Genomic DNA, 17,714 nt, shown 5'->3' on the forward strand with positions numbered 1-17,714 from the left:
GAGGAAGTCACGGGACAGACCCAGGTACCATGGGTTGACTGCTGTGCCAGGCTAGGTGTAGGAGGAGGAAGTCACGGGACAGACACAGGTACCATGGGTTGACTGCTGTGCCAGGCTAGGTGTAGGAGGAGGATGTCACGGGACAGACCCAGGTACCATGGGTTTACTGCTGTGCCAGGCTAGGTGTAGGAGGAGGAAGTCACGGGACAGACCCAGGTACCATGGGTTGACTGCTGTGCCAGGCTAGGTGTAGGAGGAGGAAGTCACGGGACAGACCCAGGTACCATGGGTTGACTGCTGTTCCAGGCTAGGTGTAGGAGGAGGAAGTCACGGGACAGACCCAGGTACCATGGGTTTACTGCTGTGCCAGGCTAGGTGTAGGAGTAGGAAGTCACGGGACAGACCCAGGTACCATGGGTTGACTGCTGTGCCAGGCTAGGTGTAGGAGGAGGAAGTCACGGGACAGACCCAGGTACCATGGGTTGACTGCTGTGCCAGGCTAGGTGTAGGAGGAGGAAGTCACGGGACAGACCCAGGTACCATGGGTTGACTGCTGTGCCAGGCTAGGTGTAGGAGGAGGAAGTCACGGGACAGATCCAGGTAAAATGGGTTGACTGCTGTGCCAGGCTAGGTGTAGGAGGAGGAAGTCACGGGACAGACCCAGGTACCATGGGTTGACTGCTGTGCCAGGATAGGTGTAGGAGGAAGAAGTCACGGGACAGACCAAGGTACCATTGGTTTACTGCTGTGCCAGGCTAGGTGTAGGAGGAGGAAGTCACGGGACAGACCCAGGTACCATGGGTTGACTGCTGTTCCAGGCTAGGTGTAGGAGGAGGAAGTCACGGGACAGACCCAGGTACCATGGGTTTACTGCTGTGCCAGGCTAGGTGTAGGAGGAAGAAGTCACGGGACAGACCCAGGTACCATGGGTTGACTGCTGTGCCAGGATAGGTGTAGGAGGAAGAAGTCACGGGACAGACCAAGGTACCATGGGTTGACTGCTGTGCCAGGCTAGGTGTAGGAGGAGGAAGTCACGGGACAGACCCAGGTACCATGGGTTGACTGCTGTTCCAGGCTAGGTGTAGGAGGAGGAAGTCACGGGACAGACCCAGGTACCATGGGTTTACTGCTGTGCCAGGCTAGGTGTAGGAGTAGGAAGTCACGGGACAGACCCAGGTACCATGGGTTGACTGCTGTGCCAGGCTAGGTGTAGGAGGAGGAAGTCACGGGACAGACCCAGGTACCATGGGTTGACTGCTGTGCCAGGCTAGGTGTAGGAGGAGGAAGTCACGGGACAGACCCAGGTACCATGGGTTGACTACTGTGCCAGGCTAGGTGTAGGAGGAGGAAGTCACGGGACAGACACAGGTACCATGGGTTGACTGCTGTGCCAGGCTAGGTGTAGGAGGAGGATGTCACGGGACAGACCCAGGTACCATGGGTTTACTGCTGTGCCAGGCTAGGTGTAGGAGGAGGAAGTCACGGGACAGACCCAGGTACCATGGGTTGACTGCTGTGCCAGGCTAGGTGTAGGAGGAGGAAGTCACGGGACAGACCCAGGTACCATGGGTTTACTGCTGTGCCAGGCTAGGTGTAGGAGTAGGAAGTCACGGGACAGACCCAGGTACCATGGGTTGACTGCTGTGCCAGGCTAGGTGTAGGAGGAGGAAGTCACGGGACAGACCCAGGTACCATGGGTTGACTGCTGTGCCAGGCTAGGTGTAGGAGGAGGAAGTCACGGGACAGACCCAGGTACCATGGGTTGACTGCTGTGCCAGGCTAGGTGTAGGAGGAGGAAGTCACGGGACAGACACAGGTACCATGGGTTGACTGCTGTGCCAGGCTAGGTGTAGGAGGAGGATGTCACGGGACAGACCCAGGTACCATGGGTTGACTGCTGTGCCAGGCTAGGTGTAGGAGGAGGAAGTCACGGGACAGACCCAGGTACCATGGGTTGACTGCTGTGCCAGGCTAGGTGTAGGAGGAGGAAGTCACGGGACAGACCCAGTTACCATGGGTTTACTGCTGTGCCAGGCTAGGTGTAGGAGGAGGAAGTCACGGGACAGACCCAGGTACCATGGGTTGACTGCTGTGCCAGGCTAGGTGTAGGAGGAGGAAGTCACGGGACAGACCCAGGTACCATGGGTTTACTGCTGTGCCAGGCTAGGTGTAGGAGGAAGAAGTCACGGGACAGACCCAGGTACCATGGGCTTACTTCTGTGCCAGGCTAGGTGTAGGAGGAGGAGGTCACGGCACAGACCCAGGTACCATGGGTTGACTGCTGTGCCAGGCTAGGTGTAGGAGGAGGAAGTCACGGGACAGACCCATGTGCCATGAGTTTACTGCTGTGCCAGGCTAGGTGTAGGAGGAGGAAGTCACTGGACAGACCACGGTACCATGGGTTGACTGCTGTGCCAGGCTAGGTGTAGGAGGAGGAAGTGATGGGACAGATCCAGGTACCATGGGTTTACTGCTGTGCCAGGCTAGGTGTAGGAGGAAGTCACGGGATAGACCCAGCAGGCGCCATGGGTTGACTGCTGTGCCAGGCTAGGTGTAGGAGGAAGTCACGTGACAGACCCAGCAGGCGCCATGGGTTGACTGCTGTGCCAGGCTAGGTGTAGGAGGAGGAAGTCACAGGACAGACCCATGTGCCATGGGTTTACTGCTGTGCCAGGCTAGGTGTAGGAGGAGGAAATCACGGGACAGACCCAGGTACCATGGGTTTACTGCTGTGCCAGGCTAGGTGTAGGAGGAAGAAGTCACGTGACAGACCCAGGTACCATGGGTTTACTGCTGTGCCAGGCTAGGTGTAGGAGGAGGAAGTCACGGCACAGACCCAGGTACCATGGGTTGACTGCTGTGCCAGGCTAGGTGTAGGAGGAGGAAGTCACGGGACAGACCCATGTGCCATGAGTTTACTGCTGTGCCAGGCTAGGTGTAGGAGGAGGAAGTCACTGGACAGACCCAGGTTCCATGGGTTTACTGCTGTGCCAGGCTAGGTGTAGGAGGAAGTCACTGGATAGACCCAGCAGGCGCCATGGGTTGACTGCTGTGCCAGGCTAGGTGTAGGAGGAAGTCACATGACAGACCCAGCAGGCGCTATGGGTTGACTGCTGTGCCAGGCTAGGCGTAGGAGGAGGAATTCACAGGACAGACCCAGCAGGCGCCATGGGTTGACTGCTGTGCCAGGCTAGGTGTAGGAGGAGCAAGTCACGGGACAGACCCAGGTACCATGGGTTGACTGCTGTGCCAGGCTAGGTGTAGGAGGAGGAAGTCACGGGACAGACCCAGGTACCATGGGTTGACTGCTGTGCCAGGCTAGGTGTAGGAGGAAGTCACGGGATAGACCCAGCAGGCGCCATGGGTTGACTGCTGTGCCAGGCTAGGTGTAGGAGGAGGAAGTCACGGGACAGACCCAGGTACCATGGGTTGACTGCTGTGCCAGGCTAGGTGTAGGAGGAGGAAGTCACGGGACAGACCCAGGTACCATGTGTTGACTGCTGTGCCAGGCTAGGTGTAGGAGGAGGAAGTCATGGGACAGACCCAGGTACCATGGGTTGACTGCTGTGCCAGGCTAGGTGTAGGAGGAGGAAGTCACGGGACAGACCCAGGTACCATGGGTTGACTGCTGTGCCAGGCTAGGTGTAGGAGGAGGAAGTCACGGGACAGACCCATGTGCCATGGGTTTACTGCTGTGCCAGGCTAGGTGTAGGAGGAGGAAGTCACGGGACAGACCCAGGTACCATGGGTTTACTGCTGTGCCAGGCTAGGTGTAGGTGGAGGAAGTCACGGGACAGACCCAGGTACCATGGGTTGACTGCTGTGCCAGGCTAGGTGTAGGAGGAGGAAGTCACGGGACAGACCCAGGTACAATGGGTTGACTGCTGTGCCAGGCTAGGTGTAGGAGGAGGAAGTCACGGGACAGACCCAGGTACCATGGGTTGACTGCTGTGCCAGGCTAGGTGTAGGAGGAGGAAGTCACGGGACAGACCCAGGTACCATGGGTTGACTGCTGTGCCAGGCTAGGTGTAGGAGGAGGAAGTCACGGGACAGACCCAGGTACCATGGGTTGACTGCTGTGCCAGGCTAGGTGTAGGAGGAGGAAGTCACAGGACAGACCCATGTGCCATGGGTTTACTGCTGTGCCAGGCTAGGTGTAGGAGGAGGAAATCACGGGACAGACCCAGGTACCATGGGTTTACTGCTGTGCCAGGCTAGGTGTAGGAGGAAGAAGTCACGGGACAGACCCAGGTACCATGGGTTTACTGCTGTGCCAGGCTAGGTGTAGGAGGAGGAAGTCACGGCACAGACCCAGGTACCATGGGTTGACTGCTGTGCCAGGCTAGGTGTAGCAGGAGGAAGTCACGGGACAGACCCATGTGCCATGAGTTTACTGCTGTGCCAGGCTAGGTGTAGGAGGAGGAAGTCACTGGACAGACCCAGGTTCCATGGGTTTACTGCTGTGCCAGGCTAGGTGTAGGAGGAAGTCATGGGATAGACCCAGCAGGCGCCATGGGTTGACTGCTGTGCCAGGCTAGGTGTAGGAGGAAGTCACATGACAGACCCAGCAGGCGCTATGGGTTGACTGCTGTGCCAGGCTAGGCGTAGGAGGAGGAATTCACAGGACAGACCCAGCAGGCGCCATGGGTTGACTGCTGTGCCAGGCTAGGTGTAGGAGGAGCAAGTCACGGGACAGACCCAGGTACCATGGGTTGACTGCTGTGCCAGGCTAGGTGTAGGAGGAGGAAGTCACGGGACAGACCCAGGTACCATGGGTTGACTGCTGTGCCAGGCTAGGTGTAGGAGGAAGTCACGGGATAGACCCAGCAGGCGCCATGGGTTGACTGCTGTGCCAGGCTAGGTGTAGGAGGAGGAAGTCACGGGACAGACCCAGGTACCATGGGTTGACTGCTGTGCCAGGCTAGGTGTAGGAGGAGGAAGTCACGGGACAGACCCAGGTACCATGGGTTGACTGCTGTGCCAGGCTAGGTGTAGGAGGAGGAAGTCATGGGACAGACCCAGGTACCATGGGTTGACTGCTGTGCCAGGCTAGGTGTAGGAGGAGGAAGTCACGGGACAGACCCAGGTACCATGGGTTGACTGCTGTGCCAGGCTAGGTGTAGGAGGAGGAAGTCACGGGACAGACCCATGTGCCATGGGTTTACTGCTGTGCCAGGCTAGGTGTAGGAGGAGGAAGTCACGGGACAGACCCAGGTACCATGGGTTTACTGCTGTGCCAGGCTAGGTGTAGGTGGAGGAAGTCACGGGACAGACCCAGGTACCATGGGTTGACTGCTGTGCCAGGCTAGGTGTAGGAGGAGGAAGTCACGGGACAGACCCAGGTACCATGGGTTGACTGCTGTGCCAGGCTAGGTGTAGGAGGAGGAAGTCACGGGACAGACCCAGGTACCATGGGTTGACTGCTGTGCCAGGCTAGGTGTAGGAGGAGGAAGTCACGGGACAGACACAGGTACCATGGGTTGACTGCTGTGCCAGGCTAGGTGTAGGAGGAGGAAGTCACGGGACAGACCCAGGTACCATGGGTTGACTGCTGTGCCAGGCTAGGTGTAGGAGGAGGAAGTCACGGGACAGACCCAGGTACCATGGGTTGACTGCTGTGCCAGGCTAGGTGTAGGAGGAGGAAGTCACGGGACAGACCCAGGTACCATGGGTTTACTGCTGTGCCAGGCTAGGTGTAGGAGGAGGAAGTCACGGGACAGACCCAGGTACCATGGGTTGACTGCTGTGCCAGGCTAGGTGTAGGAGGAGGAAGTCACGGGACAGACCAAGGTACCATGGGTTTACTGCTGTGCCAGGCTAGGTGTAGGAGGAAGAAGTCACGGGACAGACCCAGGTACCATGGGCTTACTTCTGTGCCAGGCTAGGTGTAGGAGGAGGAGGTCACGGCACAGACCCAGGTACCATGGGTTGACTGCTGTGCCAGGCTAGGTGTGGGAGGAAGTCACGGGACAGACCCATGTGCCATGAGTTTACTGCTGTGCCAGGCTAGGTGTAGGAGGAGGAAGTCACTGGACAGACCACGGTACCATGGGTTGACTGCTGTGCCAGGCTAGGTGTAGGAGGAGGAAGTGATGGGACAGATCCAGGTACCATGGGTTTACTGCTGTGCCAGGCTAGGTGTAGGAGGAAGTCACGGGATAGACCCAGCAGGCGCCATGGGTTGACTGCTGTGCCAGGCTAGGTGTAGGAGGAAGTCACGTGACAGACCCAGCAGGCGCCATGGGTTGACTGCTGTGCCAGGCTAGGTGTAGGAGGAGGAAGTCACGGGACAGATCCAGGTAAAATGGGTTGACTGCTGTGCCAGGCTAGGTGTAGGAGGAGGAAGTCACGGGACAGACCCAGGTACCATGGGTTGACTGCTGTGCCAGGCTAGGTGTAGGAGGAGGAAGTCACGGGACAGACCCAGGTACCATGGGTTGACTGCTGTGCCAGGCTAGGTGTAGGAGGAGGAAGTCACGGGACAGACCCAGGTACCATGGGTTGACTGCTGTGCCAGGCTAGGTGTAGGAGGAGGAAGTCACAGGACAGACCCATGTGCCATGGGTTTACTGCTGTGCCAGGCTAGGTGTAGGAGGAGGAAATCACGGGACAGACCCAGGTACCATGGGTTTACTGCTGTGCCAGGCTAGGTGTAGGAGGAAGAAGTCACGGGACAGACCCAGGTTCCATGGGTTTACTGCTGTGCCAGGCTAGGTGTAGGAGGAAGTCACGGGATAGACCCAGCAGGCGCCATGGGTTGACTGCTGTGCCAGGCTAGGTGTAGGAGGAAGTCACATGACAGACCCAGCAGGCGCTATGGGTTGACTGCTGTGCCAGGCTAGGCGTAGGAGGAGGAATTCACAGGACAGACCCAGCAGGCGCCATGGGTTGACTGCTGTGCCAGGCTAGGTGTAGGAGGAGCAAGTCACGGGACAGACCCAGGTACCATGGGTTGACTGCTGTGCCAGGCTAGGTGTAGGAGGAGGAAGTCACGGGACAGACCCAGGTACCATGGGTTGACTGCTGTGCCAGGCTAGGTGTAGGAGGAAGTCACGGGATAGACCCAGCAGGCGCCATGGGTTGACTGCTGTGCCAGGCTAGGTGTAGGAGGAGGAAGTCACGGGACAGACCCAGGTACCATGGGTTGACTGCTGTGCCAGGCTAGGTGTAGGAGGAGGAAGTCACGGGACAGACCCAGGTACCATGGGTTGACTGCTGTGCCAGGCTAGGTGTAGGAGGAGGAAGTCATGGGACAGACCCAGGTACCATGGGTTGACTGCTGTGCCAGGCTAGGTGTAGGAGGAGGAAGTCACGGGACAGACCCAGGTACCATGGGTTGACTGCTGTGCCAGGCTAGGTGTAGGAGGAGGAAGTCACGGGACAGACCCATGTGCCATGGGTTTACTGCTGTGCCAGGCTAGGTGTAGGAGGAGGAAGTCACGGGACAGACCCAGGTACCATGGGTTTACTGCTGTGCCAGGCTAGGTGTAGGTGGAGGAAGTCACGGGACAGACCCAGGTACCATGGGTTGACTGCTGTGCCAGGCTAGGTGTAGGAGGAGGAAGTCACGGGACAGACCCAGGTACCATGGGTTGACTGCTGTGCCAGGCTAGGTGTAGGAGGAGGAAGTCACGGGACAGACCCAGGTACCATGGGTTGACTGCTGTGCCAGGCTAGGTGTAGGAGGAGGAAGTCACGGGACAGACACAGGTACCATGGGTTGACTGCTGTGCCAGGCTAGGTGTAGGAGGAGGAAGTCACGGGACAGACCCAGGTACCATGGGTTGACTGCTGTGCCAGGCTAGGTGTAGGAGGAGGAAGTCACGGGACAGACCCAGGTACCATGGGTTGACTGCTGTGCCAGGCTAGGTGTAGGAGGAGGAAGTCACGGGACAGACCCAGGTACCATGGGTTTACTGCTGTGCCAGGCTAGGTGTAGGAGGAGGAAGTCACGGGACAGACCCAGGTACCATGGGTTGACTGCTGTGCCAGGCTAGGTGTAGGAGGAGGAAGTCACGGGACAGACCAAGGTACCATGGGTTTACTGCTGTGCCAGGCTAGGTGTAGGAGGAAGAAGTCACGGGACAGACCCAGGTACCATGGGCTTACTTCTGTGCCAGGCTAGGTGTAGGAGGAGGTCACGGCACAGACCCAGGTACCATGGGTTGACTGCTGTGCCAGGCTAGGTGTGGGAGGAAGTCACGGGACAGACCCATGTGCCATGAGTTTACTGCTGTGCCAGGCTAGGTGTAGGAGGAGGAAGTCACTGGACAGACCACGGTACCATGGGTTGACTGCTGTGCCAGGCTAGGTGTAGGAGGAGGAAGTGATGGGACAGATCCAGGTACCATGGGTTTACTGCTGTGCCAGGCTAGGTGTAGGAGGAAGTCACGGGATAGACCCAGCAGGCGCCATGGGTTGACTGCTGTGCCAGGCTAGGTGTAGGAGGAAGTCACGTGACAGACCCAGCAGGCGCCATGGGTTGACTGCTGTGCCAGGCTAGGTGTAGGAGGAGGAAGTCACGGGACAGATCCAGGTAAAATGGGTTGACTGCTGTGCCAGGCTAGGTGTAGGAGGAGGAAGTCACGGGACAGACCCAGGTACCATGGGTTGACTGCTGTGCCAGGCTAGGTATAGGAGGAGGAAGTCACGGGACAGACCCAGGTACCATGGGTTGACTGCTGTGCCAGGCTAGGTGTAGGAGGAGGAAGTCACGGGACAGACCCAGGTACCATGGGTTGACTGCTGTGCCAGGCTAGGTGTAGGAGGAGGAAGTCACAGGACAGACCCATGTGCCATGGGTTTACTGCTGTGCCAGGCTAGGTGTAGGAGGAGGAAGTCACGGGACAGACCCAGGTACCATGGGTTTACTGCTGTGCCAGGCTAGGTGTAGGAGGAAGAAGTCACGGGACAGACCCAGGTACCATGGGTTTACTGCTGTGCCAGGCTAGGTGTAGGAGGAGGAAGTCACGGCACAGACCCAGGTACCATGGGTTGACTGCTGTGCCAGGCTAGGTGTAGGAGGAGGAAGTCACGGGACAGACCCAGGTACCATGGGTTGACTGCTGTGCCAGGCTAGGTGTAGGAGGAGGAAGTCACGGGACAGACCCAGGTACCATGGGTTGACTGCTGTGCCAGGCTAGGTGTAGGAGGAGGAAGTCACGGGACAGACCCAGGTACCATGGGTTGACTGCTGTGCCAGGCTAGGTGTAGGAGGAAGTCACGGGATAGACCCAGCAGGCGCCATGGGTTGACTGCTGTGCCAGGCTAGGTGTAGGAGGAGGAAGTCACGGGACAGACCCAGGTACCATGGGTTGACTGCTGTGCCAGGCTAGGTGTAGGAGGAGGAAGTCACGGGACAGACCCAGGTACCATGTGTTGACTGCTGTGCCAGGCTAGGTGTAGGAGGAGGAAGTCATGGGACAGACCCAGGTACCATGGGTTGACTGCTGTGCCAGGCTAGGTGTAGGAGGAGGAAGTCACGGGACAGACCCAGGTACCATGGGTTGACTGCTGTGCCAGGCTAGGTGTAGGAGGAGGAAGTCACGGGACAGACCCATGTGCCATGGGTTTACTGCTGTGCCAGGCTAGGTGTAGGAGGAGGAAGTCACGGGACAGACCCAGGTACCATGGGTTTACTGCTGTGCCAGGCTAGGTGTAGGTGGAGGAAGTCACGGGACAGACCCAGGTACCATGGGTTGACTGCTGTGCCAGGCTAGGTGTAGGAGGAGGAAGTCACGGGACAGACCCAGGTACAATGGGTTGACTGCTGTGCCAGGCTAGGTGTAGGAGGAGGAAGTCACGGGACAGACCCAGGTACCATGGGTTGACTGCTGTGCCAGGCTAGGTGTAGGAGGAGGAAGTCACGGGACAGACCCAGGTACCATGGGTTGACTGCTGTGCCAGGCTAGGTGTAGGAGGAGGAAGTCACGGGACAGACCCAGGTACCATGGGTTGACTGCTGTGCCAGGCTAGGTGTAGGAGGAGGAAGTCACAGGACAGACCCATGTGCCATGGGTTTACTGCTGTGCCAGGCTAGGTGTAGGAGGAGGAAATCACGGGACAGACCCAGGTACCATGGGTTTACTGCTGTGCCAGGCTAGGTGTAGGAGGAAGAAGTCACGGGACAGACCCAGGTACCATGGGTTTACTGCTGTGCCAGGCTAGGTGTAGGAGGAGGAAGTCACGGCACAGACCCAGGTACCATGGGTTGACTGCTGTGCCAGGCTAGGTGTAGCAGGAGGAAGTCACGGGACAGACCCATGTGCCATGAGTTTACTGCTGTGCCAGGCTAGGTGTAGGAGGAGGAAGTCACTGGACAGACCCAGGTTCCATGGGTTTACTGCTGTGCCAGGCGAGGTGTAGGAGGAAGTCATGGGATAGACCCAGCAGGCGCCATGGGTTGACTGCTGTGCCAGGCTAGGTGTAGGAGGAAGTCACATGACAGACCCAGCAGGCGCTATGGGTTGACTGCTGTGCCAGGCTAGGCGTAGGAGGAGGAATTCACAGGACAGACCCAGCAGGCGCCATGGGTTGACTGCTGTGCCAGGCTAGGTGTAGGAGGAGCAAGTCACGGGACAGACCCAGGTACCATGGGTTGACTGCTGTGCCAGGCTAGGTGTAGGAGGAGGAAGTCACGGGACAGACCCAGGTACCATGGGTTGACTGCTGTGCCAGGCTAGGTGTAGGAGGAAGTCACGGGATAGACCCAGCAGGCGCCATGGGTTGACTGCTGTGCCAGGCTAGGTGTAGGAGGAGGAAGTCACGGGACAGACCCAGGTACCATGGGTTGACTGCTGTGCCAGGCTAGGTGTAGGAGGAGGAAGTCACGGGACAGACCCAGGTACCATGGGTTGACTGCTGTGCCAGGCTAGGTGTAGGAGGAGGAAGTCATGGGACAGACCCAGGTACCATGGGTTGACTGCTGTGCCAGGCTAGGTGTAGGAGGAGGAAGTCACGGGACAGACCCAGGTACCATGGGTTGACTGCTGTGCCAGGCTAGGTGTAGGAGGAGGAAGTCACGGGACAGACCCATGTGCCATGGGTTTACTGCTGTGCCAGGCTAGGTGTAGGAGGAGGAAGTCACGGGACAGACCCAGGTACCATGGGTTTACTGCTGTGCCAGGCTAGGTGTAGGTGGAGGAAGTCACGGGACAGACCCAGGTACCATGGGTTGACTGCTGTGCCAGGCTAGGTGTAGGAGGAGGAAGTCACGGGACAGACCCAGGTACCATGGGTTGACTGCTGTGCCAGGCTAGGTGTAGGAGGAGGAAGTCACGGGACAGACCCAGGTACCATGGGTTGACTGCTGTGCCAGGCTAGGTGTAGGAGGAGGAAGTCACGGGACAGACACAGGTACCATGGGTTGACTGCTGTGCCAGGCTAGGTGTAGGAGGAGGAAGTCACGGGACAGACCCAGGTACCATGGGTTGACTGCTGTGCCAGGCTAGGTGTAGGAGGAGGAAGTCACGGGACAGACCCAGGTACCATGGGTTGACTGCTGTGCCAGGCTAGGTGTAGGAGGAGGAAGTCACGGGACAGACCCAGGTACCATGGGTTTACTGCTGTGCCAGGCTAGGTGTAGGAGGAGGAAGTCACGGGACAGACCCAGGTACCATGGGTTGACTGCTGTGCCAGGCTAGGTGTAGGAGGAGGAAGTCACGGGACAGACCAAGGTACCATGGGTTTACTGCTGTGCCAGGCTAGGTGTAGGAGGAAGAAGTCACGGGACAGACCCAGGTACCATGGGCTTACTTCTGTGCCAGGCTAGGTGTAGGAGGAGGAGGTCACGGCACAGACCCAGGTACCATGGGTTGACTGCTGTGCCAGGCTAGGTGTGGGAGGAAGTCACGGGACAGACCCATGTGCCATGAGTTTACTGCTGTGCCAGGCTAGGTGTAGGAGGAGGAAGTCACTGGACAGACCACGGTACCATGGGTTGACTGCTGTGCCAGGCTAGGTGTAGGAGGAGGAAGTGATGGGACAGATCCAGGTACCATGGGTTTACTGCTGTGCCAGGCTAGGTGTAGGAGGAAGTCACGGGATAGACCCAGCAGGCGCCATGGGTTGACTGCTGTGCCAGGCTAGGTGTAGGAGGAAGTCACGTGACAGACCCAGCAGGCGCCATGGGTTGACTGCTGTGCCAGGCTAGGTGTAGGAGGAGGAAGTCACGGGACAGATCCAGGTAAAATGGGTTGACTGCTGTGCCAGGCTAGGTGTAGGAGGAGGAAGTCACGGGACAGACCCAGGTACCATGGGTTGACTGCTGTGCCAGGCTAGGTGTAGGAGGAGGAAGTCACGGGACAGACCCAGGTACCATGGGTTGACTGCTGTGCCAGGCTAGGTGTAGGAGGAGGAAGTCACGGGACAGACCCAGGTACCATGGGTTGACTGCTGTGCCAGGCTAGGTGTAGGAGGAGGAAGTCACAGGACAGACCCATGTGCCATGGGTTTACTGCTGTGCCAGGCTAGGTGTAGGAGGAGGAAATCACGGGACAGACCCAGGTACCATGGGTTTACTGCTGTGCCAGGCTAGGTGTAGGAGGAAGAAGTCACGGGACAGACCCAGGTTCCATGGGTTTACTGCTGTGCCAGGCTAGGTGTAGGAGGAAGTCACGGGATAGACCCAGCAGGCGCCATGGGTTGACTGCTGTGCCAGGCTAGGTGTAGGAGGAAGTCACATGACAGACCCAGCAGGCGCTATGGGTTGACTGCTGTGCCAGGCTAGGCGTAGGAGGAGGAATTCACAGGACAGACCCAGCAGGCGCCATGGGTTGACTGCTGTGCCAGGCTAGGTGTAGGAGGAGCAAGTCACGGGACAGACCCAGGTACCATGGGTTGACTGCTGTGCCAGGCTAGGTGTAGGAGGAGGAAGTCACGGGACAGACCCAGGTACCATGGGTTGACTGCTGTGCCAGGCTAGGTGTAGGAGGAAGTCACGGGATAGACCCAGCAGGCGCCATGGGTTGACTGCTGTGCCAGGCTAGGTGTAGGAGGAGGAAGTCACGGGACAGACCCAGGTACCATGGGTTGACTGCTGTGCCAGGCTAGGTGTAGGAGGAGGAAGTCACGGGACAGACCCAGGTACCATGGGTTGACTGCTGTGCCAGGCTAGGTGTAGGAGGAGGAAGTCATGGGACAGACCCAGGTACCATGGGTTGACTGCTGTGCCAGGCTAGGTGTAGGAGGAGGAAGTCACGGGACAGACCCAGGTACCATGGGTTGACTGCTGTGCCAGGCTAGGTGTAGGAGGAGGAAGTCACGGGACAGACCCATGTGCCATGGGTTTACTGCTGTGCCAGGCTAGGTGTAGGAGGAGGAAGTCACGGGACAGACCCAGGTACCATGGGTTTACTGCTGTGCCAGGCTAGGTGTAGGTGGAGGAAGTCACGGGACAGACCCAGGTACCATGGGTTGACTGCTGTGCCAGGCTAGGTGTAGGAGGAGGAAGTCACGGGACAGACCCAGGTACCATGGGTTGACTGCTGTGCCAGGCTAGGTGTAGGAGGAGGAAGTCACGGGACAGACCCAGGTACCATGGGTTGACTGCTGTGCCAGGCTAGGTGTAGGAGGAGGAAGTCACGGGACAGACACAGGTACCATGGGTTGACTGCTGTGCCAGGCTAGGTGTAGGAGGAGGAAGTCACGGGACAGACCCAGGTACCATGGGTTGACTGCTGTGCCAGGCTAGGTGTAGGAGGAGGAAGTCACGGGACAGACCCAGGTACCATGGGTTGACTGCTGTGCCAGGCTAGGTGTAGGAGGAGGAAGTCACGGGACAGACCCAGGTACCATGGGTTTACTGCTGTGCCAGGCTAGGTGTAGGAGGAGGAAGTCACGGGACAGACCCAGGTACCATGGGTTGACTGCTGTGCCAGGCTAGGTGTAGGAGGAGGAAGTCACGGGACAGACCAAGGTACCATAGGTTTACTGCTGTGCCAGGCTAGGTGTAGGAGGAAGAAGTCACGGGACAGACCCAGGTACCATGGGCTTACTTCTGTGCCAGGCTAGGTGTAGGAGGAGGTCACGGCACAGACCCAGGTACCATGGGTTGACTGCTGTGCCAGGCTAGGTGTGGGAGGAAGTCACGGGACAGACCCATGTGCCATGAGTTTACTGCTGTGCCAGGCTAGGTGTAGGAGGAGGAAGTCACTGGACAGACCACGGTACCATGGGTTGACTGCTGTGCCAGGCTAGGTGTAGGAGGAGGAAGTGATGGGACAGATCCAGGTACCATGGGTTTACTGCTGTGCCAGGCTAGGTGTAGGAGGAAGTCACGGGATAGACCCAGCAGGCGCCATGGGTTGACTGCTGTGCCAGGCTAGGCGTAGGAGGAGGAATTCACAGGACAGACCCAGCAGGCGCCATGGGTTGACTGCTGTGCCAGGCTAGGTGTAGGAGGAGCAAGTCACGGGACAGACCCAGGTACCATGGGTTGACTGCTGTGCCAGGCTAGGTGTAGGAGGAGGAAGTCACGGGACAGACCCAGGTACCATGGGTTGACTGCTGTGCCAGGCTAGGTGTAGGAGGAAGTCACGGGATAGACCCAGCAGGCGCCATGGGTTGACTGCTGTGCCAGGCTAGGTGTAGGAGGAGGAAGTCACGGGACAGACCCAGGTACCATGGGTTGACTGCTGTGCCAGGCTAGGTGTAGGAGGAGGAAGTCACGGGACAGACCCAGGTACCATTGGTTGACTGCTGTGCCAGGCTAGGTGTAGGAGGAGGAAGTCACGGGACAGACCCAGGTACCATGGGTTGACTGCTGTGCCAGGCTAGGTGTAGGAGGAGGAAGTCACGGGACAGACCCAGGTACCATGGGTTGACTGCTGTGCCAGGCTAGGTGTAGGAGGAGGAAGTCACGGGACAGACCCATGTGCCATGGGTTTACTGCTGTGCCAGGCTAGGTGTAGGAGGAGGAAGTCACGGGACAGACCCAGGTACCATGGGTTTACTGCTGTGCCAGGCTAGGTGTAGGTGGAGGAAGTCACGGGACAGACCCAGGTACCATGGGTTGACTGCTGTGCCAGGCTAGGTGTAGGAGGAGGAAGTCACGGGACAGACCCATGTGCCATGGGTTTACTGCCTTGCCAGGCTAGGTGTAGGAGGAGGAAGTCACTGGACAGACCCAGGTACCATGGGTTGACTGCTGTGCCAGGCTAGGTGTAAGAGGAGGAAGTGACGGGACAGATCCAGGTACCATGGGTTTACTGCTGTGCCAGGCTAGGTGTAGGAGGAAGTCACGGGATAGACCCAGCAGGCGCCATGGGTTGACTGCTGTGCAAGGCTAGGTGTAGGAGGAAGTCACGTGACAGACCCAGCAGGCGCCATGGGTTGACTGCTGTGCCAGGCTAGGTGCAGGAGGAGGAAGTCACAGGACAGACCCAGCAGGCGCCATGGGTTGACTGCTGTGCCAGGCTAGGTGTAGGAGGAGGAAGTCACGGGACAGATCCAGGTAAAATGGGTTGACTGCTGTGCCAGGCTAGGTGTAGGAGGAGGAAGTCACGGCACAGACCCAGCAGGCGCCATGGGTTGACTGCTGTGCCAGGCTAGGCGTAGGAGGAGGAATTCACAGGACAGACCCAGCAGGCGCCATGGGTTGACTGCTGTGCCAGGCTAGGTGTAGGAGGAGCAAGTCACGGGACAGACCCAGGTACCATGGGTTGACTGCTGTGCCAGGCTAGGTGTAGGAGGAGGAAGTCACGGGACAGACCCAGGTACCATGGGTTGACTGCTGTGCCAGGCTAGGTGTAGGAGGAGGAAGTCACGGGACAGACACAGGTACCATGGGTTGACTGCTGTGCCAGGCTAGGTGTAGGAGGAGGAAGTCACGGGACAGACCCATGTGCCATGGGTTTACTGCTGTGCCAGGCTAGGTGTAGGAGGAGGAAGTCACGGGACAGACCCAGGTACCATGGGTTTACTGCTGTGCCAGGCTAGGTGTAGGAGGAGGAAGTCACTGGACAGACCCAGGTACCATTGGTTGACTGCTGTGCCAGGCTAGGTGTAGGAGGAGGAAGTGACGGGACAGATCCAGGTACCATGGGTTGACTGCTGTGCCAGGCTAGGTGCAGGAGGAGGAAGTGACGGGACAGATCCAGGTACCATGGGTTTACTGCTGTGCCAGGCTAGGTGTAGGAGGAAGTCACGGGATAGACCCAGCAGGCGCCATGGGTTGACTGCTGTGCCAGGCTAGGTGTAGGAGGAAGTCACGTGACAGACCCAGCAGGCGCCATGGGTTGACTGCTGTGCCAGGCTAGGTGCAGGAGGAGGAAGTCACAGGACAGACCCAGCAGGCGCCATGGGTTGACTGCTGTGCCAGGCTAGGTGTAGGAGGAGGAAGTCACGTGACAGACCCAGCAGGCGCCATGGGTTTACTGCTGTGGCAGGCTAGGCGTAGGAGGAAGTCACAGGACAGACCCAGCAGGCGCCATGGGTTGACTGCTGTGCCAGGCTAGGTGCAGGAGGTCAAGGGACAGATTGAAGTGCCATGGGTTGACTGAGATGACGGGCAGATGTATATCACCTGTGCTCCCCATTGTTCATACTCTCTGGACTGTATCTGCCCGGTGCTTCGCTTGTTGTGAGTCGCTCCTCTGCCCTCCGCTGTTGCTGGAAGGTGACTGCCTCCAACTGCCCATTGGCATCAAGGTGCACCTAGCATGGCACTGCCCCGTACCGTTCTTCACACATCAGCATTAGCATTGCAACCCGTGGATTGATTTCTGTCGGTGTTTTTACCATGTGAACGGATCTTCACAAAAATGGTTCTAACCTTGAACGTTTTTTTAACTCGAACGGCTCTTCACGCAAACAACGGGTTATTCACATAAACGTGTTTTATGCGGACGGTTCTTAATTTTAAGGGTTTTTCACATGAACCTTTTTTTTGTACTTGAACGGTTTGTCACATGAACGACGTTTCTTCACCACAGGAGACGACGACGCGGATGAGCCAACGCCCGACCGTCCGATACCTGGAGGTGGCGGACACTCAGCCAGGAGTCATGGTCCATTGCCATCGCAGAGGTAGCGCTGCTGCTGAAGTTGCTTCTGTTGCCAAATCATTGCTTTTGCCGAAAAAAGGCAGCGAGCAGTGGCGTAGCGGTTAGCGCACTTTGTGTGTGTCTGTGGGGAGCGGTGGCACAGTGGTTAGGACACTGTGTGTCTGTGGGGAGCGGTGGCGCAGTGGTTACGACACGATGTGTGTGTGTGTGGGGAGCGGTGGTACAGCGGTTAGTGCACTGTATGTGTGTGGTAGTGGGGAGCGATGGCGCAGTGATTGGTGCCCTGTGTGTGAGCGGGGAGCGGTGGTGCAACGATTAGCGCAATCTGTACGTGTGGAGCGGTGATGAAGTGGTTAGCACACTGTGTCTGTGTGAGCTGGGAGTGGTGGTGCAGTGGTTAATACTGCTATGTTGCATGTTTAGCTCTCAGAGACACCGTCTTGTCTTCTGTATATTTATTAAGAGTAAAGTCCAATGACAACTCAACCCATAACCGAGAGTAACTCCTTACACTTGGGTATTGACACAACTCTTTTCTGAGACAACATAGCTTCCAGTCTCAAGACAACTTGCAGACGATGGAGACGACCCAATCCAAGGCAACGATGACAGCAGTTCCCCACACCAAGCAGCCCCAAGCCTTCGCTCGCGCTGCTACTTATCCTCGCCTGGTCTGGCCACGACCTTATTCCCGAATTCTCCTCACCACAC

At 58.0% G+C, this 17,714-nt stretch overlaps 1 protein-coding gene across 2 annotated transcripts in view; it reads left to right on the forward strand.

Annotated features, from left to right (window-relative positions):
• LOC116938923 (up-regulator of cell proliferation-like) overlaps positions 1-17,714 on the forward strand; it is a 43,276-nt gene that overhangs the window by 12,700 nt on the left and 12,862 nt on the right. Inside the window, exons 2-3 of one of the 2 annotated variants that reach the window (XM_076060766.1) lie at positions 16,616-16,647; positions 16,932-17,025. Coding sequence is in view for 1 of the 2 variants with exons in the window: in XM_032946652.2 (XP_032802543.1) it covers positions 16,932-17,025 (94 nt within the window). In the remaining variant the exon portion in view is untranslated. The remainder of the gene's footprint in view (positions 1-16,615; positions 16,648-16,931; positions 17,026-17,714) is intronic. The other variant, XM_032946652.2, reaches the window with a different exon arrangement.

The sequence above is a fragment of the Petromyzon marinus genome, chromosome 5 (assembly GCF_048934315.1).
Source record: "Petromyzon marinus isolate PM22_M1 ecotype Great Lakes invasive population chromosome 5, UKy_Petmar_22M1.pri1.0, whole genome shotgun sequence".
NCBI lineage: Eukaryota > Metazoa > Chordata > Hyperoartia > Petromyzontiformes > Petromyzontidae > Petromyzon > Petromyzon marinus.